Source organism: Polistes canadensis, unplaced genomic scaffold, assembly GCF_001313835.1.
Source record: "Polistes canadensis isolate GaletaPanama2010 unplaced genomic scaffold, ASM131383v1 scaffold_34, whole genome shotgun sequence".
Classification (NCBI taxonomy): domain Eukaryota; kingdom Metazoa; phylum Arthropoda; class Insecta; order Hymenoptera; family Vespidae; genus Polistes; species Polistes canadensis.
This window is the reverse complement of record NW_014569581.1, coordinates 123,941-137,882: the sequence shown is the minus strand read 5'-3', so window position 1 is coordinate 137,882 and position 13,942 is coordinate 123,941. Positions and strand designations below refer to the sequence as shown.

The following is a 13,942-nucleotide window of genomic DNA, read 5'->3' as shown; positions in this document are numbered from 1 at the left end:
TATATATACGTACTTCTAGGTTAATATATTAAAAACTATTTCAACTTCACTTACTCATTGCTATATCATACGGCTAACATGGAAAGTAAAACTAATTTCGAACGAATCCGTAAGCTTTCGAGGAACGAGTACAGGCCTATTGGTACCAATGCAAACTACTGACGAAAGCAACACCCACTTTTCACTACTACATTAGTCAAACTGATAATTCACATAAAATCTAATCTTTTTCTTATCTTATTTTAAAATATATAATTATTTTAAATAAATATAAATTATTATAATAATTGTATTTATTTCATTAATATTTATCTCTTTTTTTTGTTAATTAAATGATATATTAAGTTAACATAATTTACTATAGTTGATAATATGACTCAAAGGTAGTAGGGTATACGTGACGTGTGACCTCTTATCATATATATGAAATGTAGAACATATAAATGCTTATTTTTATTTTTAATCTCGAATTTTTAGAACATTATCATATTTTATTTTATTATCAAAATAATAATAATTATTATTAAAAATTGTAAACTGAGCATTTTTATTTTATACGTTTTTTAATAATAATGATTATCCATATTCTACCTTACATCTATAAAACTAAACAAGGTGATAGAAAATAATCTCTCATTATATTCACATAAATAATAATTGTAATTCGGTGATGTAATAAAAAAATATATAAGAACATTTTATTAGAATTATATTTAATCAAAATCTTCTTCCATTTTGTTAACATCGGTTGATTTATTCTTAATCTGTTCTTGACTATTATACATCTCTGCTACTTGCTGTGCAGTTGTAGCATCCTCGGTATTCTTATCATCACGCACACGTATAAATCGTGGAAATCGAACTGATATGCCTTTTTCTGAATCAACCTAAAATAAAGTATGAAAATAATACAAAGATATTATTAAAATAAAGTACACCACTTGAAATATAAGAAAGTAAAAGATTTTACGATTCCTATAGCAGCTCTATGAACAGGTGACAAAGAAAGATCAGCACATTTAATTTCCCAAACTTGAACAGGTTCAAACCAATGATCCGGCTCATGACTAGAATCAAAACGATAATACGACTTTGATTGCGTTATCAAGTGTTCTTTAAAAAATTCTGTATGCTTTTGTAGATCTTCTTCGCTGAATCCAGTCCCAATCTGTAATATAAATTTATGTATAATAATTCTTTCTCTATTTTATTAATTTATAATATATATTAATTTAAGTATGAATAAAGCATACCTTACACAAACTCTGATACTCCTCATTTTCTTTATCATAACAAGCCAAAAGGAAACCTCCATAAATCCCAGTTCTCTTTCCTTTTCCAATATATCCACCAATTACTACTAAATCTAATGTATCACCCATTCCATCTAAATAATCTTTTTTCAATTTCAACCAATTTCGAGAACGTTTAGCAATTTCGTACGTTGCTTCTTTTTCTAATGTTTTAATCATAAGTCCTTCACAATTTCCTATAAACAAATTTATATTCTATGTTTAGAAATATTTATTAATAAATTATCAGCATAAATAAAAATAATTTACAACCTTTTACGGATTCTTCCAAAAATTCTTGAACTTCTTCCATTTTCGACGTATCCAAACTTGTAGCAAATGTCCACTCTCCCTCTACTTCTGTGAAACATTCTTTTAAAAGTTGACGACGTTCTTGAAACGGCTTTTGAACGAGAGATTCGTCGTTCAAATATAATAAGTCGAACATAAATACACAGACTTGTACTTTGATATCCGCCTCGTTAGCATTCTACAAAAATTAAGTTAATAAATATAATGTTTTATTACATACTGTGTAATTATAGTCGATTAAAAAATATTACTTTGCGTTTACGTGTACTCAACACTTGGAATGGAAGAATTTGTTTTTTTTCGTTATCCCAAGCCACTGACTCACAGTCAAGAATACAATTCGTAACATTTTCTTTGCGTGTATTTTTGAAACGAGCGATAATATCAGGATACTTAGAAGTATTATTTTCTTGATTCCTACTATAAATACTAATTTCACCATTGTCCTTAAAATGAATCTATAGAAATATATTTAAATTAATTATTTCAAATTTTAATATATTTTATATTAAATATAATAACAAACCTGTGCTCTTTCACCGTCGTATTTCCACTCGCACGTAAACTCCAAACCTTCGAATCGCGTCAAAACTTCTTGGATTCCCTTTGTGGGATGTGCTAGCATAGGTTTAATTGGTATTCCTGGTGTAATTTTACATTTTTCGGGTAGAGCTTGAACTCCTTCTTTTAGCAGCACTGGTATAATCAAATCATAATTAGGACATTCACTGAAAAAAAATATAATATAATAGTTCAACAGATAAGACATTGAAATATTAAATAATAAACATATTAATAAAGAATTCATACCAGTAAGTAGTTTTTATTATAAAAGCAATTTCATCATATTTTTGTTTGAAACTATCACGTGACATATTTTTACTGACATCTAAAATTTCAAATGGATAATCTTGTTCAGGTGGTGTTTTAGTAGTCGCTAATGCTATTGCCTAAAATAAAATTTATTTTTTGTAAATAATCGTCATTACAGTTTACATACACTTTTATTGAGCATTGTTTACCTGCAAAAGAGATTGTTCTGCTAAACCCACTCGAAGTTTGCCAGCTAAAGATCTAATGAAGAATCTAGCTTCAGTCAAACGACATGCAACGAAGAGACTCTGAATTTTATTCAATTTCTTTGAAAGAGACTGTAAGAAAAAAATAATTATTAGATACATTTTCGATATAAAAGTTTAATATGAATTATAATTTCACTTACAGAATGGCCTATCATTTGTGCAATTTCTTTCAAGCTTGTATATACACGAGATACCGTAAGCGGTGCTGGTTGGAACATGGTTTTCTGATTTGAACGACTTCCTTCCGCAACAATACCAATATCACCAACACTTTGTACATCTGCTTTTAACTGAGCCAATGTTCTACCAGTACATTGCGCTATTGCTTTCAAAAGATTAGTTTCTGCCACTCCTAAAATAATACCTACAAGCAATTATAAGTGTGTTAGTTCTTTACTTTTACAATTGTTATTAATATTACGTTGTCTTAAATTTAATACCTTCATATGCAGGTGCTAACTGATTCAAACATAAATATATACTGGGTAATAAATCGTTTGGACTTAAAACTATGACAGAACGAAAGTAATTCGATAATATGTCAATAATTTTTAATCTCGCACTTGTTTCTTCTATCAACTCCAAAGTTCTGGTCAATGCAATATATGGCACCCTAAATATAAATTAAAAAGAAAAAATTTTAATTTCAATATTTATAAACCACACAATCGTATATTTCATAAACATTAAAAATGAAAAAGTTTAGAAATTTACTTACATTTCATCCTTTTTCCAGCAAGCATCATTAATTGGATCATAATTAATTGCACTTGGATCGTAAGAATCAACAGCAGATTTTTTGCTATCCTCCGTATCAGGTTTAGGAGCACCTTTGGGTGCTAAAATTATTAAAATATTAATTAATATAACTAATTAATATAACATAGTATAATAACTATTATCTTATAAAACTATTTATATACTTACCAAAGAAATTATGGGTTTCCTTATCAGCTTTTTTAGAAGTTTTAGATTTCTTGACAATTTCTTTTTCATTTTCCGAACTATTTTCAAGAGTTTTTTTATCTGTCTTTTTAGTAATTATAGATTTATTTACTTTTTTTTCATCTTCTGAATTACTTTCAGTATCAGATTTTTGTCCAGAAATATTTTTCTCTTCTTCATTACCGGCATCTTCGGAACTATCTAATAACTAATATTTACTTTTTGTAAGTAATGGAACAATAAAATAAAATGTATTTAATATATAGTAATAATAATAATAATTTATATATCATATACTCACAGATTCATGATTTTCTTCATTACTTTTAGAATTATTCGACTGAAACTCTGTTGAAACTTTGCTTTCTTTTTCCCCATTTTTCTCATTTTTCTCTACAGATTTTGCAGATTCTTCTATCGCAGTTGATTCAGATTCAGGACTTGAATCTGATGGCTGTTGTATTCTTTTAAACTTTTTAATAGCTTTCTTAGGCGTACAAGATCTCTTATTCTTTCTCTTTTCTTGAGCTATTAAAATAATATAAAATGAAATGAGGCTCTACAATGGACATTATTTATTTCTGACACGTATATGGTATAAGTAAGCGTAATTTACTTGATTTAGGAGTTGTATTAATTGCTTCTTCTGAATCCTCATTTTTTTTAGTCGACTTAGAAGATCTATAACATATAACAAATTTGTTTCTAACCTAGTACATAACCATGTACCAAATATATAAAAGTATGCAACATAAACACAACTATTATTGTACATCATAAAAAAGAAAGAGTTACTTTTTGTTAATAGAACTTGTGTCACTTGGACTATCCAGTCGTTTTCGTTTCCCTTTTCCATTTTCTTTTTCAGGATTTAACTTTTTCTTAGGACTTATATCTTTCTTAGATATTAAATCCTTTTCACGTTTGAGGCTAGTACTGATATACAAGTAATTAAAACTATTGTTTAAAATTATTTTACGCACTTGACGTTCAAATTTTACACGTGCAAATAATAAAACAGACAAAGGAAGTGCCTGTTTGTAAAATGATATTAATTTTAACATACTAATACGTTTGCATTACCTTGAATTATCTTCACTGTCTTCAGTTTTTTGTACATTGGTTTTTGTAAAAAATGATCTGCAATAGAAATTATAAAAAGGAAAAATTTACAAATTATTGTGAAAATTAAATCAAATATTATTTTTAATTATTGATCCTTATTTATATTACGTTATGCTCCGTTGTGTCATTTTCGCGCCTTATTTAACCAAAAACAATTAATACTAACATGGCGTGGTTAAATTGCGACGCAATATTCAGATGCGCTACTGAAATCACGAAGCTTAGATAAATATTCAAGTTAGACTAATTAAATATATTTATTTATAGACGATAAATTCATTTGCAAATAATTCTATTTATAAATAATATTTATATTCTCTCAATATTTTTTGTTAGATAATTAGTATAAATTACGTCGTAAAATCATTGGTCTATTGTATTTCATGCTTTGATTGGACGATGTGGAAACGCTGAAAACATTAGCCAATGAAAACTTTTTATGGCTTTAAATGTGAATAACACAAGCCAACGATGAAAACACTTTTTTAATAATTTTAGCTAATTTCTGCGTTATGTGGTGTGCTGATTCGGAAAATAATAATAAAAAAGTCGTATCACCCAACAATTTCTCATATTTTAATATATTAAATAAATATAAATTATTTTTAAAAATAGACATATTTTATAGAGAAAGTTGAACCTACCGGGATTGTGAAATTTATATATCCGTTTTTTTGCAAACGATTAAATATCTAGTTTTTTTTTAAAATATAACGAATAGTTTGAAAAAAATCTGAGATAGGTCACTTTAACGGTCCTCTTGTTAGATAATGTTGTTGCATTATTCGAAAAATTAATAAAAATAAAGGATTAACATGAGAGATAAATGATAAATAAATAAATAAGAAATATATCGCAAAGAGAATTATTATTTCATTCGTTTTTGTTTCAATAAATAATTCCTAAGTGCAATTTGTTTATCTTTGAAAGAACGTTTAACTTTTCCTGCGACCTTATGTTTGATCATTTGATAGTTTTTCGTCTTTTTCTTTTCACGATTCGTTTTACTGCACAATGGATTTTGACGACCATCTTTATAACCAAATTTTTCTCTATCTTCTTGAGATTTCTAAAAGAAACAAAAAAGAGTATAATATATTTTTTATTTCTAGAAACATGAGTGATAATAAACTATACATACCTTTACAGTTTCTAATCGTGCTTCCTTATCATGCCTACGCTTTTTATGAATATTTTCAATGTCACCAAGTTTGACTAATTCTCCTCGATTGTCATCGGATGGGTGTGGTCTTTTTGCACCTAATTTAGCAGGCATTACTTGTTGTTTTATTAATGCCATGTCGATTCTTTTGAAATCTTCGTCCGAGAGTAAACGTTCAACTGAAACTAAAGAGGCCTGTGCTTTTTTCTCAGCAGTTAATTCCTTTTTCTTTTGTACTTTAGTTTTTGCTTTCCTCTCCTCTTTTTGCTTTCTTCTCTTTAATTTCTTATCTCTTCTTTCTCTTCTTAGTTTTAAACGCATAGCGCTATTAAGTTTATTTGTTTTTACATCTTCTTTGCATAATTTGTGCATTTTGTTGTTTTCATCACTAACTTCATTTTTATTATCTCCTTCTTTTTGTCCCTCCTCATTTTCTTCATCGTCGACATCATTTTCATCATCCATACTATTGTCATTGGAAGACGCATCAGTTTCATCATCTGTAATCAAGTCTTCTTCGTTTATTTCCTCGTTGCTGTGTTGAATATCGATCCATTGATCTTCATTCTGTAAAGAATAGAATTTTCTTAGGATAATCTAAACATAAATAATTAACATGATTGAAAATTCAATCTGGTAAATTAAAAATATAATTGCACATTAATTAACGTACCTCGCTATTTTCAGAATCAATTTCTAAAGTGTCATTAGAATCTTTATTAAGTAACACTTCTGCTCCTGGAATAAAATCGGTAGCAGCTACTTCTCCATATTTTAATGTATCTAACTTTATTGTAGCTTCAGTGGGGCGGCCTCTATATTTTTTGTGTAGTAAACTTGGCATTGCTTGTCTATAAACAGCAATTAAAGAAGCTGCTGCCATCATAACACTGCGTTCTCTATAATGTTTGTATTGAGCTAAATCTTTTAAAAGATCTGCATTCATGACCAATGGACATCGTGAACATATTTCACGAACTGCATTCAACCTACCAAAAATAAATATTTCTATTAGAAATCACATCTACAAACTGCATATAAATATAACTATTATTATTAAATGATTTACCCAATGGCCATAACATCTCCAGAATTTCTTTCAGTTACGAAATTATTCACTAAAGTTTTAAGAACAGGTTCTAATACATCTGGAGGTACTAATTCATGACTGGCTTGCGCTACAAATTGTAGCAACTTAGTTACCTCTGTAATTTATAATAACAATTAAAAATACTCCTGCTACATAAATTTTAATTTTTGAATTGCTTTTTTATATTGAAATAATTACCTCTCTGATGGGGTTGCAAGAACCGTTGCAAATATGGATAAAAATTAAAAAGGAACAAATTGTGCAAACCAATAAGTCTGGAGATTACATCCAAAGTCATTAATTTAATTTCAAATCGATCATTGTTCTTTTCTAATTGTTTAAACAATTTTTCTGCGAATCCTTGTGGATCATGAATTAGATGTAACGCAGAAAAATTATATTGTGGAGCTTTAGCTTTCTTCTTTTTAGATTTCTGAAATATTCATATAGTAAAGTTAAAAATATATTAATTATAATTGAAAATTTTATTTTAAAAATGTTTTGCATATCTACTCACAATTAATAATTGTTTAGCCTTCTTCAACATTTTTTCACGCTTCTTTGTTTTCTTATTAACTTTATTAGCCATCATAACTTCTTTAATATTTGGTTCATCATCACTGTCACTGCTGTCGTTATCATTTTCTTCGTCATTACCCATGAAAAATTTTAAACAGGTGACGACCACTTTAGTGATTTTGGAAAAGCAACCAGTAGCTATAATATTTACTGTTTTAGCATCATTCCATACATTTTTCCTGTATAATTCTATCATAACGTCGGCAGACATTTTTGCAGCTTTTGCATTAGTATCTTTTAACATCGTAAATATAAAATTTTGTAAGACAGTGTTAACCTTGGCATTTTTATGTTTCGAATTAATATTCTTAATGTCAGTAATAATATGCGTTTGGAGAAATTGTCTCAAAGCTTTATCTTGGCATCTTAAGAGTTCAAAAAATAAACTGAGAAGCGTTATTGGCTCTAACAAATATTTGTTCCGCATCTGGATTAATGCTTTACAAAATGTCTAGAGAAAATTTGTATAAAATATAATAATTAAAAATTTGTCTTATATGTGTGTGTGTGTGTGAACATATGATTAGAATAATAAATTAATGTTTACCATTCGCATATCATTGTCTAAAACAGTATTATGTTTTCTTAGAATATCTACGATCTCCTGAGGAAAAGTTTTTAACTCATCATGGTAACAATGGGCAACCTAAATAAAAAAATTAAAAGTATGTAGATTTTTATAGAATATATAAATAAATATGCAAATATGTAAAGATATTAAATATTAAATTAGTATTGCTATTGTGAAAGCTTATTATTAGGAATATATGTATATATATTTTGATGATATTTGTTTATTATATATCTAACATAAAAAATTAATACAGAATTATGAGTAACTATTATAATACATTAAATGTGTGTACCTTAAATGCTGTAAATATACATTACAATAATAATATAAATTAAATAATAAAAATCAAATTTTATGCATATGAATTCAAAAACAATAAAAATATATAGTAAGCAATGTATTAATTTCTAATAAAATAATATAAATGATATAGAACTATCATGGCAATTTTTGAACATTTTAACAAATTAGATTTGTGATACCAATGCGATTTGGTATGAGTATTACTCAGGATCAAACAAATAATCTCTTAAATTAATTCCTACTGTTTTAGCAATAATCAATACGAAATTATGATTAACACAACATTTCAATTTCGGTTCATCTAGATTACTTTCATCAACAGATGCTAATAATCCAAGTTGATACATTGTAGGAATTTGTGCAAGCAAAATAGCATTAACATCGACTTTTTCATTGAGAATAGTACAAAATATAGCAAGCAATCTGGATATAGGAAAACTACGTGGGCCAGATTGCATATTCGTTGTTGTCTTTTTTCTCGATACTTTCTTTTTCTTTTTACTACTTAATTTTACGAAAATATGTTTATCTTCTTTAGGAGGATTGTACGATGCTAAATAAGCAGCTATCAAAATATATTTAGCATAAAATGGTAATTCAAAACTTAATGCCAATTTAGCAGTAGATTCTATTTCTTTAGATGCATTGCTATGCTGTACAAAATCTTCTGTCGAAACTCTAAGATATATAACTTCTAAATTAGATATTAACGTAGTTGAAATGTTTCGCCATAATCCTGAAACATCATCTTTCTTTATCAATCCAGATTTTATCGGTTCTATATATTTGTTAAAATTTATTTTGGCCATGTAACGAAGCTCGTTAAGATCTCTACAAAATCTATAAAACACGGAGAGAAAAAGATTTAAATAGTTTTTATAAATAGTGTCGCTATAATCTTTTGGCTTATATAATAACAAAATATTCAACATTTCTTCTCTGTTATACTGAGTGCAATAAATTTTGATCGGTTCAAACAAGCCACCATGTGTGTTACATTTTTCCCATACCACACTGCTTATAAAAATTGTACAAACATTAATATTAGATAATTCTTTCAATCTTAAAAATACTGGGAAAAGACGACTGTCTGTATCTCGCATGTGCATGCACTTGTTGAAAACAATAATTATTGGACGATTGTCATACTTTGAAATTAATTGAAGTTTTGTTATAAAAGTAATTATGTTATCGCACTTAAGGTTTTCAATATTATTAGCAAGATCTGGGTTAGATGTTAAATCTGGGATTAGATCGTTTAAAATATATTCAAATATATGTTTGCTATTTATGAATTCAATGCAATTAATAATACTAAAATTATATCGTAAATATTTAAGTAAATGTAAAATAACTAATAATTTTCCGGTAGCAACATGACCGTATATAAAAATACTTTGTGGCATTGGTTCATCTTTTGTACCTATCAACGAATACAATTGTTTTATAATATCATCGCGACATTTTATTTTTTTATCGAGCTTTTCTAAACAAGGCTCCATTTTTTGTTTTTTATAAATATAAGAGATACTTGAAAAAATTTTATTTCTATTATATCTGAAAGAAAAATTATGAAAATATATGTACAGCGTTACGAACACGTTAAAGAATATTATTAATCACGCGTATGACAAAAAATACAGTTAATATAATTTTTAATGGTATATGATTACTTACTTGTGTCATAAATATGACTAATTCATCGAGCCTTTTATTGAACTCATTCGGAGATAAATTGAAGATATTCAAAGTAGTTTTGTAATGAAGATATTGCTGGAGAAACTAAAAAAACAAACAACTATTAATCATCTGATATACTAGAATCACTCAACAAGAAAATAAACTACACAATTGCGATGAATATTTAAAAAAAAAACTTACTTCTTCCTTATACGATTCAGGATCACGTTTGATAAGATTTTGCAACTGTGGAATATTATTTGGAAGCTGATTATTATGACGAACCATTTTTCCTCTTCATTTATAACAAAATTTATAATAAAATGTATTCAATAAATAGCTACACTTATTTTTAGTATATTTGTGTAATATAGTATATAAATATTACTATATTATATCATCTAATTTATAAAAACAAATGTATAAAATTAGGGTCAATACTGGAAAAGTTTGAAATCAAAACTTATCATAAAAGTCTGCACGTGCACTTAATGATCGTGTAACATAATTTCTATTCTCATGTACTAATTTCTCCCACCATAAAATGTAACTAAAAGTATATAGGAGCAATAGTTTTAGGCGGTTGGTATCAGTGGAGATTATTTCTGAAATATTTTCGATACTTTTAAAAATACATAAATTGTTTATGAAATTATATTAAATTTATAATTTACATATGATTTATATTATTTTATTTTTTTATTTACAAATAATTACTGAAATTGTGAATATCAATTGAGATTTAAATGTTAGGGCATGCGTAGTGAGTTATCTACCATGATGCTTTTCTATAATACGGGGTTCACACACATCTCCGAAAGGAGTTGTAATCGATCGACGACATCACTAAGTCCACGACACCATTTGCTTTAGCATCAATTCATCGTTAGTGTCGAATTATATCTTAAAATATATTGTGTAGTTCTGTGTTTTTCGTGAGCGAAAATGGTGAAGATGGAACATGATGTAAGTAACTAACTAAATTTAATTATTTTAATAAACTTATTATTTATTCGCAATTATTAACATAATTTTATAATACTTTCTTCGTGAGATAATATCACAGTATTTATTCATCTCTTATTCCATTCTCGATGTATTTTAATGAGGTATATAAAAAATTATGTTAGATCTTTCAATATCGTTAGAAATTTACTCTTATTTCCGTCAAATAATTTAATAATCTATTTATATTTCAGATATATTTCATGCTTTCTTTATTATTAAAAGAATATTATGTATATTAAATTTTATATAACATCAGTGTACATTTTTCAACGTATTTTTGATCCATCGATATGAATTTTTGTTGCTTTTTATATTTAAAAATTCATACTGACTGTAATTTTTTTTAATTAGATATTATTTGAACGATAATTTTTATTAAACAAGTACATACAATGTTAACATTACGTATATACTTAAAAATATATATATATTTTGTTCTAACTAATAAATTGTATTTGCTTTTATATAACCACGTATATGCTATTATACGATTCTTATTAATGTTAATGTTATGTAAAGTGTATTATAAATTTAACTTATTAAAATGAAATTATGTTTGCTGTAAACTGATAAACGAATTCTAAGTTTTTTCCGTTACAAGTTTAATCCAGGTTTAGCGTACCCACGCTACGCCATTTTGAAAACGTTTCTGAAATTATAATTTATCATTTATAGATTATATTTTCTATGTGTAATTTAATGAAATATTCGTAATCATTTAAAAAAAGAAAAAGTTTGTTTTAAAAATATTTTCTTTGTCCATTTGTAACTGATTTTAATCGGAACTATCGCATTTATTTTCCATGATAATTGTACAAAAAAAATTAAATCAAAATGTATATACGCATATAGAATTAACCTGCTTAAACGTGATTAACATTATTTTAGGATGGTAAGAACGAACCTGAACATGTTCGGAAATTATTCATTGGGGGCCTAGATTATAGAACAACAGATGATTCTTTGAAAAAGCATTTTGAACAATGGGGTGAAATCGTAGATGTAGTTGTTATGAAAGATCCAAAAACTAAACGCTCTAGGGGGTTTGGTTTCATTACTTATTCACGTGCTCATATGGTAGATGATGCCCAAAATGCAAGGTGTGTATTTTATTTTTTAATTCTTATTTAATAGTTTAGATATCTGTAACTTGGCATAATTACTTACTTAATAATAATATTTTATAGACCGCATAGAGTTGATGGTCGTGTAGTAGAACCAAAAAGAGCTGTTCCAAGACAGGAAATTGGTACACCTAAGGCTGTAACCGTGAAGAAATTATTTGTTGGTGCATTAAAGGATGACCATGAAGAAGAAGACCTTAGACAATATTTCCAAAGTTATGGAAGTATTAATTCAATTAGCATAGTCACAGATAAAGAAACAGGAAAAAAAAGGGGTTTTGGATTTGTTGAGTTTGATGATTATGATCCAGTTGATAAAATCTGCCTTCAACGTAATCATCAGATACGTGGAAAACAGGTTGACGTTAAAAAGGTAAACATAAATTGTTTAATATATCTTTTATATCTCCTATTTCTATTGTATAGAAACATAGTTTATTATATGAAGTTTTTTTTTCTAACAGGCTTTGAGTAGAGCAGAAATGGCATCTGCTAGTGGAGGAGATGGTGGTGGTGGTGGTGGAAGCAGAGGAGGCCAAGGTGTTGGAAGAGGACCGCGTGGTGGTAATCAAGGCGGTGGCAATTGGGGAGGACGAGGAAGTGGCGGAGGTGGTGGTGATTGGAATAATGGTGGTAATCAAGGTGGTTATGGTGGAGGTAATCAAGGAGGTTGGGGAGGTAACGGCCCGTGGGAAAACCAGAATCAAGGTAAAGGTTCGCAGAAAAAAAAACATTTTACTATATTGTTGTTACAAAACTTTATTTCATATTTTGTATTAGATGATAAAACTTGTCTGTGTAAGTTGAAATCAAGCTATACAATTATGAAAAAAAAGTTTTGAACTACTAAGTTAAAGAATAAATAAAAATGTGATATCTAATTTGAAAATTACTTTTAAAGGTGGGGGATGGGGTGGTCAAGGTGGTCAGGGTGGCTACAATAGCGGTGGAAACTGGAGTAATGATAACTTTGGTGGAGGATATCAACAAGGCTATGGTGGCGGACCAGTACGAAATAACTTCAACTCTGGAGGCAGACCAGCACCCTACGGTATTAATATGGGTCCTAGTGGCCGACAGTCTGGAGACTCGAGATGGCTACCACCCTTCGGTGGACAAGGTTGCTTCCCTCCTTCTCAAACGCCACCGCGTCTGCCACGCAACTTGAGTAACTGAGTACTTTTAGTATCTTGCAAATAGTATGACCATATAACGTACAATTTGTATAAACATGTTGGTTCAAAATATCATATATCTGATATGATAAGAAGACTTCCAAGTTACACAAGTTGCGTCGGCATAAACATCAAAATTTATGATTGATTGATTTTAATTTTTAAATAATTATATATCCTACTGTTAAGAATCCACTTTACATTTTTACTGAATTCTGTGTGGATATAATTTGATAAACATTGGATAGCATGGTGGGATTTTTATGCTAACTATATTACCAAATAAGTACTAACATTTGTTAAATACTTCTTTATATATATATTGATTGCCAAAATTAAATGATAAGAGGAAATTAATGTACATATATTTAGGAGAAAAGACATCAGGCGCGATGTTGCAGTGAGAAGGAGCGCCTTTGTCCACTCTCTCTTTCTCTCTCTGTCTCTCTCTCTCTCTTTCTTTCTCTCTCTCTCTCTCTCTCTCTCTCTCT

The 13,942-nt window shown here is 28.2% G+C and overlaps 5 protein-coding genes across 10 annotated transcripts in view; 1 reads left to right on the top strand and 4 right to left on the bottom strand.

Annotated features, from left to right (window-relative positions):
* The window catches only part of LOC106784384 (AP-2 complex subunit mu), a 2,958-nt gene extending 2,778 nt beyond the window's left edge, over positions 1 to 180 (bottom strand). The window contains exon 1 of the mRNA XM_014743858.1: positions 55 to 180. The gene's annotated coding sequence lies outside the window, so the exon portion shown is untranslated. The remainder of the gene's footprint in view (positions 1 to 54) is intronic.
* A 370-nt stretch (positions 181 to 550) lies between these two features.
* Positions 551 to 5,008, bottom strand: LOC106784426 (DNA ligase 1). 3 transcript variants are annotated; one of them, XM_014743937.1, is made up of 17 exons: positions 4,865 to 5,008; positions 4,715 to 4,771; positions 4,427 to 4,567; positions 4,248 to 4,312; positions 3,933 to 4,159; positions 3,614 to 3,839; positions 3,405 to 3,525; positions 3,127 to 3,299; positions 2,827 to 3,050; positions 2,627 to 2,755; positions 2,415 to 2,554; positions 2,131 to 2,332; positions 1,856 to 2,062; positions 1,566 to 1,782; positions 1,254 to 1,489; positions 971 to 1,168; positions 551 to 887 (listed from the first exon to the last, which is right to left on the bottom strand). In XM_014743937.1, the coding sequence occupies exons 1-17, from the start codon at positions 4,882 to 4,884 to the stop codon at positions 714 to 716; spliced, it is 2,757 nt and encodes a 918-aa protein (XP_014599423.1). In that variant the 5' UTR covers positions 4,885 to 5,008; the 3' UTR covers positions 551 to 713. The 3 variants fall into 3 exon arrangements, with proteins under 3 accessions (XP_014599423.1, XP_014599424.1, XP_014599422.1); XM_014743938.1 differs by lacking the exon at positions 4,427 to 4,567; XM_014743936.1 differs by lacking the exons at positions 4,715 to 4,771; positions 4,865 to 5,008 and having other exon boundaries at positions 4,427 to 4,710.
* Positions 5,009 to 5,604: 596 nt separating this feature from the next.
* Positions 5,605 to 10,670, bottom strand: LOC106784427 (protein SDA1 homolog). Its single transcript, XM_014743939.1, has 9 exons — positions 10,346 to 10,670; positions 10,142 to 10,246; positions 8,135 to 8,233; positions 7,526 to 8,038; positions 7,207 to 7,441; positions 6,988 to 7,123; positions 6,592 to 6,907; positions 5,898 to 6,485; positions 5,605 to 5,825 (listed from the first exon to the last, which is right to left on the bottom strand). Exons 1-9 carry the CDS (start codon positions 10,430 to 10,432, stop codon positions 5,625 to 5,627), a joined length of 2,280 nt encoding a protein of 759 aa, XP_014599425.1. The 5' UTR covers positions 10,433 to 10,670; the 3' UTR covers positions 5,605 to 5,624.
* On the bottom strand, positions 8,455 to 9,989 carry LOC106784428 (origin recognition complex subunit 5). Its single transcript, XM_014743941.1, has one exon. It carries the CDS (start codon positions 9,964 to 9,966, stop codon positions 8,665 to 8,667), a length of 1,302 nt encoding a protein of 433 aa, XP_014599427.1. The 5' UTR covers positions 9,967 to 9,989; the 3' UTR covers positions 8,455 to 8,664.
* Positions 10,671 to 10,954: 284 nt separating the features above from the next.
* LOC106784429 (heterogeneous nuclear ribonucleoprotein A1, A2/B1 homolog) overlaps positions 10,955 to 13,942 on the top strand; it is a 5,789-nt gene continuing 2,801 nt past the window's right edge. The window contains exons 1-5 of one of the 4 annotated variants that reach the window (XM_014743945.1): positions 10,955 to 11,110; positions 12,041 to 12,252; positions 12,340 to 12,649; positions 12,741 to 12,984; positions 13,178 to 13,327. In XM_014743945.1, coding sequence (XP_014599431.1) covers positions 11,090 to 11,110; positions 12,041 to 12,252; positions 12,340 to 12,649; positions 12,741 to 12,984; positions 13,178 to 13,327 — 937 coding nt within the window. In that variant the 5' untranslated portion in view covers positions 10,955 to 11,089. Of the gene's footprint in view, positions 11,111 to 12,040; positions 12,253 to 12,339; positions 12,650 to 12,740; positions 12,991 to 13,177; positions 13,397 to 13,942 lie in introns of all 4 variants that reach the window. The other 3 variants (XM_014743943.1, XM_014743944.1, XM_014743942.1) reach the window with 3 other exon arrangements.